Source organism: Gymnodraco acuticeps, unplaced genomic scaffold, assembly GCF_902827175.1.
Source record: "Gymnodraco acuticeps unplaced genomic scaffold, fGymAcu1.1, whole genome shotgun sequence".
NCBI classification, from domain to species: Eukaryota; Metazoa; Chordata; class Actinopteri; order Perciformes; family Bathydraconidae; genus Gymnodraco; species Gymnodraco acuticeps.
In genome coordinates, this window is record NW_022990856.1 from 634,011 (window position 1) to 658,600 (window position 24,590).

Genomic DNA, 24,590 nt, shown 5'->3' on the forward strand with positions numbered 1-24,590 from the left:
ACATTTCATTCATAGACTGAAAATCACTCATGATGACGCAAAATAATGCAGGTACATAAGCATCTACATGATCACACCCACACACACACCCAAAGTCACAAGAGCAGCGTTTCCTTATCATTCTTCTCCGTAATCCACAGAGCGGGATAGAGAACAAGCAAGAAAGACATATACGCCAGTCACTGCCAACACACTCGCCCCCGGCACACACACTAATGTGAACTAACACACAATCACAAACATAAACACAAAAGCAAGTTGCTGCACCCACATATAATAAACCCCTCCACCCTCTTCCTTCCCAAATACAGTTAATCCCATGAGAGTCGCCCCAAGCTCTTCCCAACAAACTGACAATTCCTCAGTGGCAACAATCTCACGCTTCCTTTCCTCCCTCCCTCTCCCTTTACCCCCCTTTACAAATGTAACAATAAACAGGCGAAACAAATCATGTCAGATCCAAAATACATTATAAAATCCCTGCAGTCTTTTGCACCACCAGAACCTCTCCCTCTCCCTTCCTTCAGATGCAGGAAAAATACTACAAATTCAGGTTTAGAGGCATCAAAGACTAACACTTTAAATGCAGGCGGCATGGCTGCTGCAGTGTTTTTCTGTCCCATGAATCCAGTCCTGCGGCGCCATGGTAGCAGGGAAGGTCAGGAAGGCGATAACTGTTTAGACTTTACCTTTCCACAGAAAAATACCTTCAATTTTCTTTTAAAGGAACACATTACTTTAAAACCATTTCAATCATTTCTCAACAGTTCTGACGTTACGATCACTGCAGTAAACAGCAAATGAGTTCCTCATATATATATATATATAAAATGACAACATAATGAGAAAAAAGCTGACAAAATAACTTCAAAAAATGCTGAAGTTGCTAATTGTATTTATACATTCTGATAAACATAATGTTCTAACATAATAACAATAATTCAAAAACTGCAATCTCAGAGCAAATACTTCAGATTACTATAATTTGGCCATATCATTGTTTACAGTCCGCAAGCAACGTCAGACGCAAGATTAAGTTGGAGTTGAGAGACAATGTCTACGACCTGATTGTATCACAAGACACCAGTTTACACTCAGTTAAGAGTATTTGTTATTTAAAACAAGTTAAAACGATCTGAGACGATAGCCAACGGGTTCAGAGATGCTCTTTTGCTCTTCACACGGACCATTTACCCACATTTAACCAAAATCAGTTCAAATGTTGCAATTAGATGTGCATATATTTTGAATACCTAAATCTAAAGAAATAGACCTTCTTGACATAACGTATAAACGAGGGCTGCAAGGGATGATTGCTTCCAGACTAATCAATTAATCATTTGGTCTTTAAAACATCTTTATATGGTCAATTAATCTGTAGTCAAAAATATCCTTTTCAAGTTGCATATTTTGACCAAAACCAAAAATATTAAGTTTTATAACACACAACACAAAGAAAAGAAGCAAATTCTCACTCAAACAAATGAATATAAAGCGCTTGATATTTGAAGTGGACATACATTTTTCTTAAGTCCTCCATGCTAAACAAGTAGTACACAAATGTTCACAAGAATATGAGTACAGCCAGTAAGGCTCTTTGAAGCCCAGTTAGAGAGTCTTTGTCCCTTTGGCGCAGTATAACTTTCAAATCCCTCTCTGCTATTCCTTCTCCATTTCATGTTTTCTTTATGAGTGAATAATTCCATACATTTAAATTGTTGCCAGGTTCCTACACACACTGTAGCTGATAGCTCCTTCTCCACCTTTCTATGGAGATGGGGCAATACTTTGGGGTACTGATGAAGCGATTGTGTAATACAAATCTTATGGTATAGGTAAATGACAAGATGAGGAGAAAAAGTGACTCGGACAGGTTTAATGTTTTGCATGTACTGTACGTCTCTAACTGTGTGTCAGTGTGTGTGCGTGAGGGAGCATATGAAAGATCTTGAGCACTTACATAATTGATGACTTTGAGCTGGAGCGAGGCTGCATCAAGGTCAAAGAGCTCACCTGAAAGTGGAAAGGGAGAAGAGAGAGATGGATGGGAGTACAAAAAAAAAGAGACACAAGGTCAGATAGGCGTTAAGGAAGACAGGGGGAATGCAGAGCATGTACGCGAGTGGACAGAAAGCAATCCGGGGAGGGATGCATTGAGACGGGGAGGTCGGGGAAGGGTGAAAGGAAACCAGCCAACAGAGGGACTAATAATGAAGACAAGACAGGAGATAGAGGGCTGCCCGGACTGCAGATTAATTCAGAAAGAAAGAGCTAGACAGGGAAGCAGGAAGGGGAGGCTGAGGGCTGAGGAAGGTAAAGACGACTTATATTTGTAGACAATTACCATGGAGTAAACAACATTGTGTATGTGCACAGGAACAACTTCCATTATGCATGAGATTGTAAACAGTGTTTTTGCCAAGCGTTCCGTTTTCACACAGGAGCTGTCAAACACGCTGCGTGCCAATGACGGATCCATCTAAATGCATAAAGCTTTCTATCCAGGCTTTCTCTATTAACATACTTCACCTCACACATACTGTACAAGTGTGTGTGTCTGTGTGTGTGTGTAATTGTGTGCCTCACAGATTAGTGTTTGAATATACAAGGCGCAGGAAATGTAAGATGCATGAGAGAAAGTGAATAAGGAGGTAATTTAATAGGCATTTATGTATGTTATTAACAATTTGTGTGTGTGCGTGCCTGTGTGTGTGTGCGTGTGCGTACCACAGAGTTGGAGAATGTTGCGGTCCAGTTCGCTGTAGTCTTGGTCTGAGACGTTGAGGTGCAGCAGTGCATTGTGGGACTGTAAGAGAGAGGGGCTGAGGGGAGGCTTCTGGTGGGACTTCTGAATGGCCTGGACTCGCGCACACGCCACTGAGGCCTGTGACATCATTCACAAATAAAGGAACACACGGAGAAAAGTGAGTAAAGGTCAAGAAACATTTCAGAGAGAAAATCATCGGACTAATACTGTTTGATTGTTAAATCTGGTAATCCAGATCATCTAACATGAATGGAAATGCCATTAAAGTAAAGATAACCACAACAAAATCAATACTGAGTCCGAATGCGATTGATTGTCATTGATGAAATAAGGTCTATTTTGACATTACCTCTTTTAAGAAAGGGACAAGGACTTCTCAAAACTCATAGCATCGGGGCTAATTATATAGTTATTTATTAAAAGAGAGTTTTGCAGCTTTTACATTCTGTAAGCAGTTCACTTCCTAAATGATGTCTTTGGTTTCATGACTTGCTTTTAATATAACCTTTAAAGGATGTGTCCAACACTTATTGGATAATCAACAGAGATTACACCTTGTCATAGGCTGTATGTTAACTCCTGATAAAGGCTTTATTACACACATCAAGTTAGCTACTGTTACCAAGGTGCTGTTGCACATTAGTGACCGCAGAGAGGAATAAAGAGAGCTTACGTGTTTCTCCAGCATGTTGAGATGCAGTTCATCCTGATCAGATAGTGGATTACAGCCCACCTGCAAAACACAGACGTTTCAGTATGAGCAGGACTCTTCATTTGAGTTCATCAAGACCACAAAAAATACATCTACAGCAGGGACGTGCACAGACATTTGGAGGGGCTATTGCTCTAAACTGGAAAAAGGGCCTCCCCCTGAAAAAAAACACAAGACCTTTTGAAAATTGTAACTTGTTTTTAATGTAAAATAAACCAAATGATTTTTACATCAACTAAATTGAACAGTAATTCACATCTCATAACAAATTAAGATAAGGCGACTACTTGCATTCGGTGACTTGATTTAAAAAATGTGTTGCGATCCATATCTCATTAAAATATCTAATGTTAGGAACTATTAAAGACAAAATGGGGACAATTCTGTTCTAATGTAGTTTGACCATTGTAACTGCTGAGCAGACATACTGATAAAATAGGGCCTCTAACTAATTACCTTAAATAAACTCACTAATGAATGAAACCAGTTCAATATGCATTATTCTTATTATTATCATTCATTACATTACATTACATTGCATTTAGCTGACGCTTTTATCCAAAGCGACTTACAATAAGTACATTCGACCAGGAAGACACAACCTTGAAGAAAACAGAATCATATAAGTACATCAGGTTTCATAGAGCCAAACATTTCAAGTGCTACTCAACTGGCTTTAGGTAAGCCAGTCCTTTATTAGTATAAAAGTGTTAGGATCTGTCTGTGTTGGTGTTTTTCTTGTCTTTTTCTATCTTTGGGTTTCCTGTTTTATTTTGTAAAGTGTTCAACCCCGTTTCCTGCCTGTTTGCTTTCTGTCTGTTTCCCTCCCCGATTACCCGATTGTGTTCACCTGGTACCTCTGTGTTTTCTCCTCCCTCCTCACCTGTCTCGTGTTTATGTGATTAGTCCTGGGTGTATTTAAGTTCTGGGTTTTCTGTCTCTCTTTGTCGGGTTGTCTTATGTATTGACGTGGTCTTCGGTGAGTGTCCTGTTCTGTCTGTACGTATATATAGCCTTGAAATAAAGGAACTATTTTTGTCACTTAAATCTGCATTTGGGTCCTGCTTCCTACACACACCGTAACAAAAAGTGCTTCGTTAATAGTTCTAACGCTCGAAGTGGAGTCGAAAGAGATGAGTTTTCAGTTTGCGCCGGAAGATGTGCAAGCTATCTGCCGTCCTGATGTCAATGGGGAGTTCATTCCACCATCTTGGAGCCAGGACAGCAAACCCACGTGTTTTCGCCGATGGGAACTTGGGTCCCCCTCGCAGCGAGGGCGCAACGAGTCGTTTGGCTGATGCAGAGCGTAGTGCACGCGCTGGGGTGTACGGTTTAACCATGTCCTGGATGTAGGAAGGGCCAGATCCATTCGCAGCATGGTAAGCAAGTACCAGTGTCTTGAAGTGGATTCTAGCAGTTACCGGAAGCCAGTAAAGGGAGTGGAGGAGCGGAGTGGTGTGGGAGAATTTAGGAAGGTTGAAGACCAGACGAGCCGCTGCATTCTGGATGAGCTGCAGAGGTCGGATGGCACATGCAGGTAGACCAGCCAGGAGGGAGTTGCAGTAGTCTAGGCGTGAGATGACGAGAGCCTGGACCAGAACCTGAGTCGCTTTCTGAGTCAGCTGGGGACGTATCTTCCTGATGTTGTAAAGCGTGTATCTGCAGCAACGGGTTTGTAGCAGCGATGTTTGCAGTGAAGGACAGGTTGTTATCTAGGGTCACACCCAGATTCCTTGCAGTCTGAGTCGGGGAAACAACTGAGGTGCCGATGTTGATTGTTAGGTCAAGAGTGGGACAATCTTTTCCCGGGAGGAAGAGCAGCTCAGTCTTGTCAAGGTTGAGCTTCAGGTGGTGAGCAGACATCCACTGAGAGATGTCAGCTAGACAAGCAGAGATGCGTGCGACGACCTGGGTCTCTGAGCGGGGGAAAGGACAGAATTAATTGGGTGTCGTCAGCGTAGCAGTGGTAAGAAAAACCATGCGGGCTAATGACTGATCCGAGCGAGTTTGTGTACAGGGAGAAGAGGAGGGGACCAAGAACAGAGCCCTGAGGGACCCCCGTAGTTAATTGACAAGGGTCGGACTCAGACCCTCTCCAAGTCACCCTGTAGGTACGGTCTTTCAGGTATGAGGTGAGGAGGGAAAGTGCAGAGCCTGAAACTCCAAGTTTTTGGAGAGTGCGAAGGAGGATCTGATGATTCACCGTGTCGAATGCAGCAGACAGGTCCAAAAGGATGATGACAGAGGAGAGGGATGCAGTTTTGGCAGTGTGCAGTTCCTCCGTGACAGCAATGAGAGCAGTTTCTGTGGAGTGACCTGCCTTGAAACCAGACTGGTGCGGATCCAGAAGGTTGTTCTGATTGAGATAACAGGAGAGTTGTTTAAAGACAGCGCGTTCAAGTGATTTAGACGGGAACGGGAGGAGAGAGACAGGCCTGTAGTTTATAACATCAGACGGGTTGAGAGTGGGTTTCTTTAGGAGAGGGTTTACTCTTGCCTCCTTGAGACTGTTTGGAAAGTGACCAGAAGTTAGAGAAGTGTTGATTCTCATTCTTTATGAGCGCAGTGACGGTCTAATTAATCTAATTACTTATTTATTTAGTATTCTATAACTTAATAACAGAGATGGTCAAACTAAAGTGGTAGAGACATGGCAGAAATCCTACAATGAAGCGGGACATTGAACTGTTCACCTGTGAGAGGGCGATCAAGAAAAGAGAGCGAGCGGCCCCGTTGAGGGAGTTTAAAGATGAGAAGACACAGAAAGACAGAAGCACAATAACAAGTAGGCCTACGCTATATTTAGGTGTTTTTTTTTGTAAATAACCGACGGTATCAAGAGGAAGTAAAGTCCCCTGGGTTTTCGCCTATACTCTAACTGCCATGATGAGACAACTCAAAATCAAATTTCCAAAATCCGACACTGAGGTGGTCTTAACGCACCGGCAGATGGCAGCGCTGACAAAGTGTGTTTCCCGCAGCGAGACGCTACAATACTAATTGTGGGCTTATCATGTTGATTCGGCCACAACAGAAAAAAGAAAAACAAACTCTCGCTCTCTCCAGAGGGGCAGGTCAGCCAAAAATGCCAAACGGGCCTTTGCCCGGGCAACATTAGCCCGTACCTGTGCACGTCCCTGATCTACAGTATGTGCTGCAAAAGTTAATATCCACTTTTCGTAAAGGAGGAGGTGATGACGTAAGCAGTAACGATTGCTTTTGTTACTTTGGTTTATTCAGTTATTGCATTGTATGCCCATGAATGCGAGGACTCACCAGTAAGACAGTGATGGCCTTGTCCCGCTCCTGGTTCAGGAGAGGAATGACAACGGCTAAAAAGAAGAAGAAATAAAAAAGCATTCATAAAACATCATTTATTGCTTCAGACAAAACCCATCCTTGGTCCTTTTATTGCCCTCCTTTCATTTTCTTTCCATGTGCCTAACTTGGTCTTAACCTTATATTATCTATTTCATGGAAAAAAACAACTCTAATGTCCTTGCATAATGTCTCTTAATATTTTTGCTTTCTTTTCTATCATTTGTTATTCTTAATGTAGAGCAGATAACAGCAGCAGTTCCTTATGGACAAAAAACATTTTATCTTGGACGTGGGAGTTGCAGACAATGTGGACAGTGTCAAACAGAATAATGTGTTTACCACATTTGTCCCAAAAACCTTTTCTTTCTGCACAATCATTAGAAGTTTCAATGTATTTATCGATCCACAGAGTGCAGAGCGGTCATGCTTGTGTACTTTGGGATGTCGCCGTGATTACATTCCTCCAGGTCATTCTCTAATTTCTGTTTTGAGATCAAAACAAGATATTTTCATTTGAAGAGGAATGTTCACTCTTTTAAATTTCACTCAATTCGAGCGCTTGCATTTTTTGTCATTAGCGACCTTTCATTGCTTTATTTTTTTTGCCCACACAACTCCATACCTAACCCTCTGCAATCATCATCTCTTGTTCACTACTTCTCCCTCTCTATAGTTTTTTCTCCCATACTCTCACAACCCTCTGTGCCTCCGCAGCCTTAAACACACACACACACACACACACACGCTGGTCCATTCGCCTGCCCGCAAGCACCATTCAAACCCTTGTCTACACCCTTCAACATACACACATGTTGGGATGACCACACACACCTCTTCTGTGCGCTGGTAGCGGTGCTGCGAGGCAGATTCTATATTTCTCTGGCAGTTCGGACAGAGGAAGGCCTGCACACTGACATCGTTTCAGCTGGTCCACGATAGTCCTAAGACAGAGAGACAGATGAGTATAGCTCATGTTTTGAGAAAGACAATTACCTCCAGCACATCAGTCAGAGAGGGAAACAGAGAGAGGCAGTCTGTCAGACACTGGGGAGACCAAGAGGAAGAGGGGATTTGAAAGACATCGGAGCAAATGGAAAACGAATAACCAGCATTACAAAAACAGACACATTATATTAATTGTCACGTACCGTAGAGCTATTATTCATTGTGAAATTATGTGAACTCAATACAGCATTTTTTTGTGTGTGTGTGTTGAAAGGGCCTGCCAGGTGTGATGATGGTGTGTGCATGTGTGATATTTAATACAGAGGGCAGCTCTCTAAAATATGAGAGATTTGTTTATTCAGGACTTAAGACTGCCAGATGAACTCAAATGCACAAAAAAAACACACACACATAAGGAAATGTCACTGCACACTTCAGTAAGCATACACAGACAGACATCACACATATGGAAAAACTGTTTCACTTATGCATTAAGGTCAATTCATGATCAATGTGCCTCCATAAGCCTGTCCTACAAAAAAACGACCATATAGGCCGATTGTTCATGCCCTTATTACGACCCAGAGACACGTTTTAAAGTGTATGTTGTTTCTTACACGACCACTAGAGGTGCTCTGGTCGTGTAAGAAACAACATGCTCCCGGCCCGTTCATTGCAAACGCTCCGGAGGGACGTTTATTCACAAATAACCCTCTCTGGAAAATCCTAAATTGTGGAATAGTTTGGCCATTAAAATGCTTTTTGATTCGATTTCTGGCGAGAAGTGTATATTGTACTCTTAGAATCCACGTCCAGTCGATGTGTAGGATCTATAGTTTGATAGATATTACGAAGATGATCTGAGGTCTTGCCAGGAGAACGTGTATGCAGCTTCCATGTAAAGTTAGCGTGGGTAAAAACAGTTTTTCCGTTCTCGAAGTTTTCATAATAAAACCGGATATACCGTGCTGCGAATGGATCTGGCCCTTCCTACATCCAGGACATGGTTAAACCGTACACCCCAGCGCGTGCACTACGCTCTGCATCAGCCAAACGACTCGTTGCGCCCTCGCTGCGAGGAGGACCCAAGTTCCCATCGGCGAAAACACGTGGGTTTGCTATCCTGGCTCCAAGATGGTGGAATGAGCTCCCCATTGACATCAGGACGGCAGATAGCTTGCACATCTTCCGGCGCAAACTGAAAACTCATCTCTTTCGACTCCACTTCGAGCGCTAGAACGATTAACGAAGCACTTTTATACCAATAAAGGACTGGATTACCTAAAGCCAGTTGAGTAGCACTTGAAATGTTTGGCTCTATGAAACCTGATGTACTTATATGATTCTGTTTTCTTCAAGGTTGTGTCTTCCTGGTCGAATGTACTTATTGTAAGTCGCTTTGGACAAAAGCGTCAGCTAAATGCAATGTAATGTAATGTAATATATTCCCCTCACTGTCAAATGATTACACACTACAGTGATATCTGCATTACTCATCCACTAAAAAACATCAGTTTATCCTTGTTAATTACACAATATTGATTGGTTTAAATTGTGTACAATGCTTTTGTGTTTTTAACCTTCGATTCAGAGAAACAAATAGTTTTTTCTGAGTTTAGACCTATGGTTTAGAGTACACTACAGTTTCCGAAGACACTACACTACCCAGAATCCCCAGCTATCGTTTGGGACTACAACATCCGCCTTGCTTTACAAACTCCGTGATTAGTCATCAAGCCCTGTGATTGGATGTTGGAGTGGCAGTGCGAACAGGTTAAGCTGAGCCTCAAGCAGCTCTATGAAATGGAATGGAACTACGGCAGACTTTCCAAAACTGAAATTGGACAGGTCCAGCCCCCGGGTCAAATTCAGGGAAGGTGATTGTCAAGTGCCAAAATAAACTATGCAATATATTGGATGTTAAGTACTTTGTCCGACTTCATATTTATCTGTGGATAACCCCAACGTTTTTTTCTTATTCAAAAGAAGACCTTAACTTAAAGTATTCTTTAATGTTTAAATAAAGCCTTATTAGTTTGTTTGTTTTGCACATCCTCCTGTTAATATCTTTGGACGTCCTGCGCTAAACAGTTTTATTGTAGAGATCACTACAGTATCTTCTTGATATTTTATATTCTATATTTCTATCATGCCTTCTACTTTCCCCCAATTGTGTATGTAGGCTACTCTTAATATTTAAATGTTTTCATCAAATAAAACGTATTCAATAACGTGCTTTAACCACTAGGCGGTGCGGGTTAACAAACCAGTGGTGTAGTTAATAAAACATCATTATATCAAACATAATATGACAATTAACTTTATTGTGAAATTAAAACAGAACAGTAAAGGAAAATACAGTTTCAGTCACTCGATTTGAAGCTTATGCATTGTACCATGAACCTGTATAGACCTGTAACAGTCAACTGCATGAGGAGTTGGAAAGGTAGTTCAGTAAATAATATCTTAAAAAACTACAAAAAAATCCCTTTCTATCAGCTGTGCACCGTTATGGTGTAAATATAACCTATCTACCAATTGGATCAAATATAAAAGTCAGCTAAATTAGAGTTGGTACTGTAAGGAGACGTATTGTGTGAAAATAAATGGAAAATGTTGTTTAATTGCTAATATATTTATGATCCACGTCACGTATTCAGTTTTGGCGGCATTTCTTACAGTTTGTCAAAAGGTCTTCTGATCAGGGCTCTATAAATAAATATCTACGGCAGATATGTAATATTTAATGCAGCCGAACCGTGTATTACAATGTCGTTATGTGATGACTTCCAAAGAGAAAAGCAAAAATACTCGGAATAAAGTATTATTTTATTTAAAATAAATGTTTTTCTGATTTCATATCGCATAAACTTGATATCCCGACATGCATTGCGGCTAAAACAATCGATGTTTTAGCCTATCAAAACCTCTGAAAAAAGAAAGGTGTCTCAGAATTGAAATAGAAAAACCTATGGTAAAAACACAAAAGCATTGTACACAATTTAAACCAATAAATGTCGTATAATTAACAAGGATAAACTGATGTTTTTTAGTGGATGAGTACTGCAGATATCACTGTTAAATCATTTGATCATTGGTTTTATTATGAAAACGTCGAGACCGGAAATACTGTTTTCAACCCGTAACTTTACATGGAGGCTGCCGCATACCTCAAATCATCTTCGTAATATCTATCAAACTATAGATCCTACATATCGACTGGACGTGGATTCTAAAAGTACAATATGCACTTCTCGCTAGAAATCTAATCAAAAAGCGTTTTAATGGCCAAACTATCCTACAATTTAGGATTTTACAGAGAGGGTTATTTGTGAATAAACGACCATTTGTAACGTTAGCATTCAACGGGAGCACTAGTGGGCGAAAACTTTAAAACGTAATTAAAATATAGGACGTATTAAGCGCTTGAACAAACAACACATTTGGTCGTAATAAGGGCCTTGAACAATCGGCCCATTTGGTCGTATGAGTTGGAGGACTTATTGGCCTCCATAGTAGTAAGCTGAACGCTGAACGCTGAATGCTGAACCCTGACACACACACACACACACACACACACACCACACACACACACACACACACACACCACACACACACACACACACACACACACACACACACACACCACACACACACACACACACACCACACACACACACACACACACACACACACACACCCACACACACACACACACAGCAGTCACTCCATTACAGTCTGAAATCCCTTCAAACCATTGCGGCCAAATCTCTGCATGGCGCAATGATTTTAAAGTGTCCATTTATTTCAGCTCACAGAAACAGCCCACTTAGTCAAAAATACATCTTCGTGGTTGCTCTGGTGCCGACCTTTTTGTAATGTCTTTGTTCCAAGCTGCTTTTCTGCATAACCATGAGACAAATGAATATCTGGTACAGCAAAGAGCAAAAATCCCAGCCTCGGGCGCTAGGATTGAGTTTTCTCTGTGCACATATGACAAACCTATTAGATATGTATGAGTGTGGTGTATGGAGATAGCTGTAAGGTCAACTAAAGCTTCACACATCTGCTAGAAGCAGTAAGCTGCAACAATAGCTCAAATGGAATAACATATAGGTCAAATCTGGCGTGGTGGGCGGTCTGTTTACAACATAAGTTGGCCCGTCAGATGCAGTAAATGTGGATGTGTGGGTGTTTATTTGGCACACACAATGAGCTAATGATTAATTGATCTGGTTATGCTAATGACTTTGAGTTATGCATGAACCTCCACTCCATTTGTCGTAATGCTAAAGCATCATTAAGGAACACTGTGCTCAAATGTTTTAGTGCAGTAAAGGTATTGCATTGTTGCTTTTTTCTATAAGGACAAAGAAGAGTTACAGATTCTAATATATTTAAATAAAGCTGTAACCATATCTGTATACATAAAATAATTTAACAGGTAATTATTGTGAATTATTTAGATGATATTATGATATATGTATTAAAAACATGGGTGGCCAATTTTTCCTTCTTCAAATATTAAATATATCCAATATCTATCTACAAATGTATAACTTGCATTCATGGAAAATGTGAATAGCCCTTTAACAAAACAGATGGAAAATAAACTAACTTGATATTGAAGATGTTTATGTTAGAAGTTTATTGTGCCAATGCATCTCTGTGTTCTGTATGTTTTAGACCTTGGACAGTGAGTTTTCCACTGCAATATTTTGAACAATAGATTGGCTGAGTAGCATCAGTTATCCTTTAAACAACCAATGGTTTTGAGGATAAACAACCATGGAAGCTGTTGTGGGCAAGCTTGATTGTTTGTGTGAGTGTTTTATGTGTGTGTGTGTGTGTGTGTGTGTCTGTGTGTGTGTGTGTGTGTGTGTGTATCTTTGCCAACAACAGGCTTGTATGTATTGAAAAATGGGCTGAAATTAGGCTTAAACCAAAGTGGCCTCCTCTCAGATGAGCTTACTGAATGTATCTTTGTGTTGTGTGTGTGTGTGTGTGTGGTATGTGTTGATAACAGGCTTATAAAACCAGGTGAATTGGAGGGGGAAAAAGTGACAAAAGTGCCCTGTAGCTCTTTTAATATCACCACTACCTTTAGCCTGCATGCAGCCACACAAATGTGTGTGTGTGTGCTCTGTGCTTGTTTCCTTGCGTGTTCCTGTCTGCATAAGCATGATTGAGTGTGAGCCCATGTTTGTGTGGTGATCAGGTGTTGAAAAAGGGTTCTTGTCTGACAACAGACATTTTTCATCTATTATGCAGTGTTGGTTTTTGCCGGAGCCTGGGCAGCGGGCACACACAACATTTGTTAGAGCTTCAGAGAGCACTTAAGAGAGGAGAGGATCGCTGCGTCTCACTGAGGAGCGGGTGCTGTCACCTCAGCTATTAGCCTTGCAACGCTTCCGCAGGGAGAGGGATTGAAGGTGAGAGAGAAAGAGGAGCAGCGGGGGGAGGAATGGGGGGGAGCAAAACACAGCCGGCTTAGTGCTTCATGGCTCTTTGGGGAAAAACTAGGCTCGGGAGTATGAAAGGGCAACCACAGACTGATGCAGGGAGGTGGGGTGGTGAGACAGCTGATGACAAAAGAGGGAGAGAGTCTGTCAGAGTGAAGGATATGAAATAAGAGGGGGTAAATGTGAAATATAAAGGGGAGCATTTCAATGAGAGAGCACTAGAATAGGGGGATTGGAAATAAATAAAGGGGCGGTAAAAAATGACCTTGTGTCTCCATGATGACACTCTCTCTGTGACACTCCTGAATCTGTTTTGATGATGTGATTTTGGGAGCGGCAGCTCATAATTATTCAGGTGACACCTGCTTTAACACAGAGAAAAGCAGCCGCCTCCGTTTCATCTCTCCCTTGTTTTATATGGGAGACATCCACAGTTTGCTGCTGCTGCACAAGCGAGCACAAACGTGCACACACACACACACACGAAGATAACACACCTGATCTTTCCCTCCTGTGGCAGTTCGTGTGGGGGGTCGTCAGATAGCAGCCTCGAGTATCCCTCAGGCAAATAGACACATACACACTCCTGGAATAAAACACACGCATTAACATGCACATTCTTTTGTAATATTAATCCGTTTTTTTCTTTCTTTAATGAGTGATGAGGTTTATCCATTTGCATCAAAGCCTGGGCCTCTGTTCCCTGGCCTTATGTCAGGGCTGAGGCTTTTAGCTCCGTTGCTCTGAATACTAAAAGGAGGCTTTAGTTTTTCAAGGTGATAAATCAGGAATGACGTCAAATATGTTGAGTAAATGTAGATGTAATGCGTAGATGCGTAGATTTAAATGCGTGTGTTTTGTGCAAATACCACCGTGCTGGGTAGCAGCTCCTGTATGCTGTCTCGGAGGGCCACTCGAAGCGAGCGTGCATCGACAACCGCCGCCAGCTGCAGCAAGGCATCCTGGGGAAGGACACAAACAGATGCCCTGATGTCTGTTTGCTTGTTTGTTTATGATCTCAATGTGAGCCTCCAAAAACCTGAGGCCTTGGGTTAGTTTCGTTTTTTTGTGGTTGCAAGGTTTATGTTACAACAGCTTTCCCTAGATATTTAGCTTTGCAGACCAAAAAGCTTCTAAAACAATATTTAGGACTGTGTCACACTGTGTAAAGCAAAGCAATATGCGCCTGTTGGAGGCACAAGGGAGGTACTTTGGAAATGAACTGAACACAAACATCGTCAGGGATTACTGGAGCTAGTTAAGCTCTTCATGACACTCAATGGATATTGCTTCATTTGGCACAGTGAAAAAAAAATCAAGCACTTGAGAAGAGGTAGTTGATTATTCATGAAAATGAAATGGTGTTTGGCGCTGCTACCGGCAACAATTGTCATGGTTCACAAATTACATCAAATATATTTACTTTCTTCTCATTGCTGTGTTCTTTAAAGATTGGACTGAAGCAATTGCAATAAAAGAGAGTGGTGGTTATCTTAATTACAGTCAGTACATCTGATCGATGGGATTCTGAGTCTGAATTTAACAAGATCTCTTTCTTTTTTGACTTAGATAAATTATCTTCCCACATTAAAATCGACACACAAATCCTGAACAGACACAAAGACTATAGCGGAAGAAAGTGACTCCTCTTGAAAAATAAAGACAAGATTATGCTTGAAACAAGCTAACAACCGCATAGCTGTTGAAATTGGCAACACTCGAAAATGGTACAAAAAACTGTCAGTCCAAGCAGCGAAAAGCAATGATGGAGATAGTAAAATGTCATTAAGTTATAGCAAGAAATAGTTGAGAGAGATGTTCAAATACCCGGCCAACTGCTATATCAAGTGGCCGTTCTTGTCCAATTTGTTAGTTTTAGAAGAAAAGGTTATAAAAAACGACTCTTCCAATTTTGAAGTTGGAAAGGTCTTTTAGATGCGATGTGACCATCAGACAAGCACTTTGTTTCCAGCATACTAATGCCTTAAAAGGGTCAATATAACTGCAAGGTGAGCGCAGTTTGTTATCCGGTCTTTCTGGTCCTCTGAAAGAAACTTTCTACTAATACAAATTTGGCTTTGGAAACAGCGTAGACAAACAAAATGAAGACGGTAGGGCTGATCTGAGATAAGCTTCTATCTTAAGGTCACGCAAGATTGACTTTTTTGCCTCAAAGATTTTCAATTTGACCTTCCACAAACATTAACAAGCAGGCATGGAGAGCAGCAGTGTCTCACAACTATGACTTTATTATGACTTTGTAAAATGCACATCAATATGACAGCTATAAAACACACACTATGAGAATATTTCCACTCTGTGAGCAGTCTACTTAAATCTCTACCCTAGTTCCAGTTATCACAAGGCATTATATTACATGTAAGCCGCAGTGTAAAAAGAGAATCTTAGTGGAACTTTAAAATCTGATCAAAGCCTGGAAAAACTCCAAATCACAGAGGCTTAAGGCGCTGCTGCGTTAAAACTGAATGTTGAATTGGAAAGATAGATTGATGGTGATGTGAAATATTGACTGTGACAGATAGAGCATCCTCTTCCAGTTGTGCTGACAAAGCTGTTAGTCTCACACTGAGGGGGTCCATCTGTCACCCTTTTTAATTTGAATTTGTATTCCTCTTTTGAACCACACCATTCCCCTTTTTCTCCTTCGTTTCTCAATCACGTCCAGTATTGTGATGTACAGTAAACATGGAAAGACAAGGGAATGGCGTTAGAGGACAGAGGAGTCTTAGTGGACAGGTGAGGGGGCGGTCAAGGAGTGGGTGAGGAGGAGAGAGAAAAAGGGAAGACGAAGAACGAGAGTGGAGAGTCTTGTCATGATGCCTGAGCAACTCAGTGTTGGTTATTACATATGATTAGCTATGATTAAATGGGATTAGCTTTGAATCACTCAATCAGCCTTCCAGAGTGCTGTTGTAATGAAGTTGGAGATCTGCCAGCCCTGTGGTGTGTGTGTATGTTTATACGTGTGGTTGTGAATGTGTGTGTGCGTGCGTGTATGTGTGTTGAGAGAGAGAGAGACATAATTTGGGAGTGTGATGCATCTTAATCTGAGATTTTGAAAGGCTTGTTCAATGTTTGAACAAAAGTTAGAACTGAACAGCGGACAAATAACGAACATCTCTGTCTCCCTGTCTTCTCCACCCCGCTGTGTCAAAAACTCAAAAGAGGATGAATGCTGAAACCTGCATCCTTATTGCGTTGTGTTTGTGTGTGGTGTGTGTGTTGTGAGTGTGTGTGGTGTGTGTGTGTGTGTGTGTGTAGCAAGCAATAACATGTATGCCTCGGTAAATGTCAAACTCTGTCTTATGACCTTTCACAATCATGTATTGCCATAAACCTTCAAACCATCTGTTGAATTAATTTACCTGCCTCTCTACCCATCATTACACACTCACACGCACGCACGCACGCACGCGCACACAACACCACACACACACCACACACACACACACACACACACACACACACCACACACACACACACACACACACACACACACACACACACACACACACACACACACACACACACACACACACCACACACACACACACACACACACACACACACACACACACACACACGCACACTTTAGTTGCAGCTTTAATTGGACAGCCCCCTATTTTGTCTAAATGAAATCCCACTTTAACTTGATTAAATTGCATTTTTTCTTTGCTGTAACCTCTTAGAAATGATTTTGGGGAACTGAAAAGTAAAGCTTTGTCTTTTTTAATTAAACAAGGTACTTTAGAGCTCAATAGGGGTCACCAAACCTCCCTAGCATAATAATTAACAAGAGCACAATGTAATCCTTAAATTAATTCAAAGCTGAAGCCTGACAGCCTCTAGATTTTGAATGGAAATAGCAACATGGTTTCAACAAGCATGTGTTTTCTCTAATGCTTTTTCAATGTATGTGTATTTGGGTAAAGCTTTTATCTAAATTAAGTTGAGAATACCACAACAGGTTACATTTATAATACGGGGGAAGTCAAATCCCAGCCTAACAATAACGATGGATGGAGAACAAAAACAGCATTAAACATTACATTACATTGCATTTAGCTGACGCTTTTATCCAAAGCGACTTACAATAAGTGCGTTCGTCCAACAAAATACAACTTGAAGAAAACAGAATCATAAAAGTACATCAGGTTTCATAGAGCAAAAACATTTCAAGTGCTACTCAACTGGCTTTAGGTAAGCCAGTCCTTTATTAGTATAAAAGTGCTTCGTTAATAGTTCTATCGCTCGAAGTGGAGTCGAAAGAGATGAGTTTTCAGTTTGCGCCGGAAGATGTGCAAGCTATCTGCCGTCCTGATGTAAACACAATGTGCAGGGCCATAATGATGATGGTGTATATTTATTAAATGTGATGTTTAATATTTGAAGTACTCTACTAGATCTGATATCCATTCTACTCATTGAAGTAATGTAATTTTGTAACAGCAATACACTGATCTGAAGGACCTGAATGAAAACAGTAGGAATAACAACAATAAACTAAAGTCACGCTACTACTACTTTGATTTGTGTCTTCCTCTTTTTAACCATTTCATCACATCTCACCTGTCTCATTAAGTCCCTGCATTCAGTCGGCCTGAACACCTACGTTTGACGTTTCTCCTGCTTTCTTCAGGTTTTAGTCTTTGCTCTTATCTTTATCTGCAGCATTACTAATCATTCGGAGCAGACTGACATTTTGAAGGACACCTGCGGTCAGCATAAATAAACACACAGTCCTCCCTCTCCGTTGTCTTATCAGACATCGTCTCAGGACAAAAGGCGAGCACATTCTCCTTAGGCGCTCTGTCTATCGTTGATATTTTGTACATCCACACTGCTCATACAAAGGTTCATGAGACTTTCTCCATCTCCATTACTCACAAGGTCTCTTTCCCTGTGAATCTGATCCTTATCTCTGGGATGGTGAACATTTCTCACAAAGACCCTAATAAAGTCCAACTAAACAAAATGTCTAAGGTAATCACGATTGTAGTCCCATACTAATGAATACGTCATCTACTGGCCGCCCAACAGATTGGCCTATTACTCAAACCTGCAGCCACAATAACATCCTCCAATTTGGTTGTATAAATATCTATTGTCTGTCTAGCGAAGCCTTACTAATAACTGATTTATTTCTTCATCACAATCTGGATATGATTGGTTTGTGCGAAACAGGACTGAATCTTCCTTATCGGACTATACCAACTCAATTTAACCTACAACATTGATAGTAAGCTCTTAGGTTGAAATAATCTCCATCAGGTATAAATTGCTTTGTCGGTTTAAAAAGATTTTTCCACCTTGTGGTACTATAAAACCTGGTCCCAAATCTGAAATAGTCCATTGATCCAACTATTGAAGATCTCACTTTTAATTTTTTAATTTTTATATACTGTACAATGCAATGCTGTATATTCTGATAAAAAAATACCCAGGAGTTTGCCGCTTGAATTTCTTACATTTTAAAGTTAAATTCATCAATGGTTTACTTTGACACCAGATACATTGAGAAAATAAAAAATAAGCAAAAGAATGAGCAATAGAAACCCCACAAGTTGAGACATTGAATGGCTCTTTGGTGGGTCTACCTATACTCCAGGTCATTAATGGGAAACACTGGGTTATCCATAGAAAATGATCATCAAGTGACTATAAAAGTAATAACGGTACATGTTTGAGTACAAAAGCCAATGTACATCATTCTTTATCCTTTTCAGCCTGCTTGTGACTGGAAATGGATCTTGTGCTTGCTTTTAATTTCCACCTCTGTGCTTCCATTTTGACACAGCAGATCTAGACTCTGGCTTTGCTCTCGCATGGTTAACGTCTTTTTTAAAATCTTTTTGCCTATAGCTCAGTTAGTTGCTTTGATCACTTCAGGTCTTTCACAGGTTATCGGTACAATTATCGTTCTAGCGGGATGACCTCAGTCCCAGTACATTGTGTTTGTCCTCTATCTTACCTTCTATTTTTATTTGTACTAACTGCAGGGTTTCAACAGTAAGCGATGAGGTTGGCAGTGACTAAATTGTACTCCTCCTGCAGATGCTACGCTCAATTTGCTCTTCAGGAGCACCCTTAAGCTTTAAATATGTCTGTGAAGATGCACTGCAGAATGTGTAAAAAGCCAAAAACAAGCTGTCCATCTACAGTGTAATGGCATGGAAATGAGATTGTCAAGAAGCAGAACCTGACTTTTGAACAAGAAAATGCCGGCTTGCTAATAAATGTTGGAAAGGAAAGAAAACACAGATCAAAATCTTTGCCATTCACTCAATCTTTTCCCTGAAGTAGCAGCAATAAGTCAGCGTTGATAGAGGGAGGCAGGCATTTGGAGAATAACTCCAGGAGGACAACTCTATGAAAATCTTAATTAAGCCTACATGGACAGCGCTTCAGCTTAAGCCAAATCAGCTCTGTATAATGTCGAGATCATTTCTTTCTGAGCAGAACTAGGCCAGATAATATTTGTACATTCTTTCTAAGCTTTATTTGAAACGGCTTTGGCTGCCTGGTGAGAAGGGATTCAGGCTCATCCAATAAAACAGTCAGTTCTCTATTTAAAAGCTGTACTTTTAATTGTCTTCATATACACAACTTTCCTGGTTTGTACACATTTATATATGCTGTATGATTTCAAGCTGATTAAATCAAAATGCTTTCCTACATGTATTTGACCTTTCAGCTCAGCTCTCTTGTATGCTGTATTATACTCGTCAATGGTGAAGGTATAATTGCATAAATGGATATACAGTTGAATTTGGTCGTGCAGGATCTGAGTGGCATCTCTTATGAATCCAGCAGCAGCAGCCACAGCGGGAGCGTGCAAAAATATCAGCAGGAAGCAAATTTGACCCCCTGAAGTGTACACCAGAGAGATTTAAAATATGCATGTTTTAAGGTGCGAGAACACGCTTGTTAAAACATATGCTATGAACAAGGAGAAATAATAGGAGGCTGGCTAGTTAAATAAATACAGTGACGTCTACAATTACTTGCTGTATGTAACTGAAGTAAAAGAGAAAATATCTTTATTTAAGAAAGGCTATTTTAAAATCTCCTGATCATTTTTTTGGGGTGATTTTTTTTAAGTTCCCCTTTCAAGACCATGTTATAGTTTTGAGGCATGAAAGTATAGAAATCTATAAATGGACGCTCCTCAAGTCAAGTTGAATCTGTTTTGTTTCTATCACTAAAAAAAACACAAGTTAGGCTTGACAATCTCAACAAAACACCCTCAATCATAATGCCCTCGTTTTAAATAATGAAAAACACTCCAAGGGTGAACAGATATGCAAGAGATGTGTCTCCCACACTACTACATGGATAAATACATTTAAAAGATATATCAATAATTTGGATGTCAGTTGGGTAAACATTGAATCTCAATATTTGATCATCGGCTCCTATTTGTCTATAATTTGTCATCAGCTGTTATTTGGCTTACATGGCTTTGCCAGAGAAGGTGAGTGCCTGCAGTTTATATGTATCTGGTGTTCATCAGTCAATGTGGCATGAATGACTTACAGGTCCTGTTTAAAGACTCAATAGCCAGTACAATCGGAATAATACACACAATTTCTTTCCCTTGTGCACTTTCATCTGCCGAGGACCAAAACTGTAATCATCATCACAGTAAAGAACATCTATTGAGTTGTTTCTACTTACCCTCTCCTTCCACAGTCAATAAAAAGCAGAGCGTTCACCACAGTTACAGAAAGGACACACAACACCTTTGAAGTTCTCCATCACTGAAGTTGTTATTACACTATCAAAAAAAACATCTCTGTGAACACATTCAAAGTGTTCCCGCAAATTATTCATAGTCATAAGCGTTAGCGAGTACTGCCTTTATCGTATATATGAAAATGTACTGGGAAAACCTTCAAAACCTGGTGGGATATTTTACACTTTCTCTGAGTCGACGCCCTATATATTATTCCTTTTGAGAAAAGGACGCACAGGATATGAGTTATTTTCCACATTAATAAACAACTAAATCCCTCCTGAGCTCTGCGACCGTCAGCCCCAAATTGAGGTAGAACAAACATGCAGCCTTCACACATAACAGCTTCTGCAGTTAGGTTTTTTTTCTGTGTTTTTCTGTTTATTTGTAATTATTATACCAAATACAGAAGAGAGAGAGCGAGAATCAGATCTTAGATTACCCAGTTAGCTGAATATTAACATGCTAAACTGGCCACATTAGATAAATATGTAGCTTAGCTGAGGACCCGACCGGGAGGATTAGTTTAAGGAGCTAATTGGAGCCTTTAGGATAGCTTCCGGATTTGTTATCTGCTACATTGTTCGCAGTCTGACTCTATATATGAAGCCAATCTGCATTTCAAGAGGGTCACTGCTTGACCTTGATCTAACAGCAAGAGGATGACGGGTAAAGGCATCTTACTTGTACACGATTAAAGGCATCGTTCTTCTTGCCTATAGATCTCTATGGAAAACCAACTATTTACATGTTCTAACAAGCCCCTTTGTGTATTTCGGGAAATCACTAGCGTGCTCACTCCTTCGCCTGCTGCATGCTCAAATGTGTATGTTTAAGTCCACAAGGGACGACGGTTCAGTCTTTAACATTGCAGTTGAGTGAATTACTGATGTTGATTGATTTTTGCCTGTTTGAAGGTCGCTAGAGAGAGAGTAGTGAAAAGGGACGGATATAAAGACTTCATTACTGTTTCTGGATTCCTGTTTTAGTGAAAGACAACACACACACACACATGCACACACAGAGGGGTTTGTAGTGTTGCAGTGGGTCTTGGTTGTTATTCCAACAGAGCTTGGTCTCCAGTAGCATCACTAACACTGGAGACACATGCACTGTAGAATACAGCCAAGCCATGATGACGAGCCCCACCAGATACAGACGCACGCAGGCACGCACGCAGGCACGCACGCAGGCACGCACGCACGCAGGCACGCACGCAGGCACGCACGCACGCAGGCACGCACGCAGGCACGCACGCACGCAGGCACGCACGCAGGCACGCACGCAGGCACGCACGCAGGCACGCACGCACGCAGGCACGCACGCAGGCACGCACGCAGGCACGCACGCAGGCACGCACGCACGCATGCAGGCACGCACACACACATTGTGTCCCATTCACATTTCAGATAATGAAAACCAAGGTCTCATGAAATGTTAAAGCAAAAGATGGGGCAGAGAACAAAGAAGAGAAGATCATTCAGAATTGTCTACATTTTCTCAATTACGCACAAACAGAAATGTAGGATTTCCTTTAGACGAAATAGGGGGGTGTCCAATAAAAGCTGCAACAAAAATAATTGTTTGTGTGTATGTATATGTGTGTGTGTGTGTGTGTGTGTGTGTGTGTGTGTGTGTGTGTGTGTGTGTGTGTGTGTGTGTGTGTGTGTGTGTGTGTGTGTGTGTAGTGAAAACGAGTGATTGGACACGTTTGAGTAAAATCTACTATACTAAGGCCAGCCAACACACCTCAAGTCATTAGTTTTTTCCCAGTATGACCCGAGGGAAGTAGATGATGGACAAAGAGATTGAGAAACAGAAGTTAACGCCTGAAAGAACGGGTAGAAAGGCAGTAATTGACAGACTAAACCAGGGGATCTCAATCCAATAAAGGCAGAAAACGGCTCGCTAATGAAAAGCCCCACATCGATTATACAAAGAGAGACGAGCCATTGGAAGAAGTTTGGAGAGAGGCCAAGAAATCCAGATACAACCGTGAAGAGTCTCTACTGTCCTATTGTCTTTATGATCAGTGTAAATACAATATGTGCTCTGTGGGCACTGTGCTATAACATATCACAGATCAACAACAACAATCAACCATTCATATCACATTGTTTGGTCGTCTCATTACACCTTCATGCCTGAATTAAAGCCTGTGGTCAGATTTCATATGAACTCATCCATAGCTAATCACAAAACATTGCCATAAAAAAGGAGCAAAAGGCTCCGGCAGTAATGAACACTGCCAATTCTGCTCTCAGTCATTCCAAGGCTGGTTTAGCATCTCCAGAGACAACAGCAGACGTCTGCTCTCACCTGCTCTCTCAGTATTACACTTTAATTAAAAAGGAAAAAGACAGACATAGCTTAAAAAACGAGCACAGCATATCTTTAATCTGATTTAGGGGAGTTTGTCTATATGTAAAACCTGACGGCTACTTCATGTTAATGGTATTTTTATGTATAAGGATTTTGAATAGTTTTTTGTGTGTGCAGGTTTTCAAGCAAAATATACAAAGCTAATGCATGCCAAATAGGTTTGTGCGATGTAAAAGAGGGTAACTGTAATAGTTTTATGCATGAAATCCTTGTATTTAGACGCATTTATTTCTTGTCTATGTTACTTGGTTTAATCCTTTTGTAAATGATATCTATGTGTTTGTCTTGTTGCATTTGTGTTTAAATGGCCTCATTTACATTTATTAGTGGTTTTAAATTCAAACTCAGTTTTTTTATCCCAACCGAGGAACGTTTGTTAGGTCTGCTCCTGCACAAAGGTTCTCATGTGCATGACGTGATACACTGTCCTGCCGATGGTTAAAAGATATTGCACTCATCACATTCCCATAATTATTTAGAGAAAGGAAACATATACTAACAATAGCGCTGTGGAGTCAAGTTAGCTGTGGGATTCCTGTACACCCTTTGTTATTTGTTTAGCTTGTTTGCATGTTGGCACATTTTCCCCAAGTAAATGAACTATTAGCAGTTCCTGTTTGCACTGTCATAATGGAAACAGACAACTATAAATGAATAACTTCTGATCAAATTAATCCACAATATGATTATGATAGACATATCCCTGCAAAGTGGAAGTCATGCTGAATCAAATAGCATATGTATTACTTTTCATGCTGCACCATATCTAATTTAAAATGCTCCGACTGTCATGAGTTCTCACCGCAGAGATGGATTGTCTCAAATGTCAACGACTGCCAATTATGGCCTCTTCAGAAATCATGGCTGCTCAATAACTACCTTCTGATTATCTAACCATTGTGTTTTGTATGATAGCACTTCTTTTAAAGACGATGATACCTGATCTTGAGGCAAAAGGGAGAATGATGGGAGTGCACAGGAGAAAAACACCCCTTCTTTCTCTTCACCCAAACTCTGGCAGGTAGGCCACAATAACACTCTCCATTCTTCCTCTTCACCTTTCTTTCTCAACCTTTCGCTCATCTGTATCAGATACACACTCTCCCTTTTTGTCCTCTGTTCCTCTCTCTAATGTTATGCATCGTCTCACTATTTCAATTGTACACCCCCCTTTCCATCTGCCACTTTGTCACCTGTTATATGTCCCTCACAGCCCACAATGCCCCTCTCTCTCTCTTTCCATCC

At 40.8% G+C, this 24,590-nt stretch overlaps 1 protein-coding gene across 2 annotated transcripts in view; it reads right to left on the minus strand.

Moving 5' to 3' along the window:
• LOC117557401 (cGMP-dependent 3',5'-cyclic phosphodiesterase) overlaps window positions 1-24,590 on the minus strand; it is a 157,987-nt gene that overhangs the window by 20,062 nt on the left and 113,335 nt on the right. For both annotated transcript variants that reach the window (XM_034233237.1, XM_034233238.1), the window contains exons 3-9: window positions 14,080-14,169; window positions 13,705-13,793; window positions 7,632-7,741; window positions 6,756-6,811; window positions 3,441-3,500; window positions 2,728-2,884; window positions 1,961-2,013 (exon numbers count right to left, since the gene is read on the minus strand). In XM_034233237.1, the coding sequence (XP_034089128.1) occupies window positions 1,961-2,013; window positions 2,728-2,884; window positions 3,441-3,500; window positions 6,756-6,811; window positions 7,632-7,741; window positions 13,705-13,793; window positions 14,080-14,169 (615 nt within the window). The remainder of the gene's footprint in view (window positions 1-1,960; window positions 2,014-2,727; window positions 2,885-3,440; window positions 3,501-6,755; window positions 6,812-7,631; window positions 7,742-13,704; window positions 13,794-14,079; window positions 14,170-24,590) is intronic.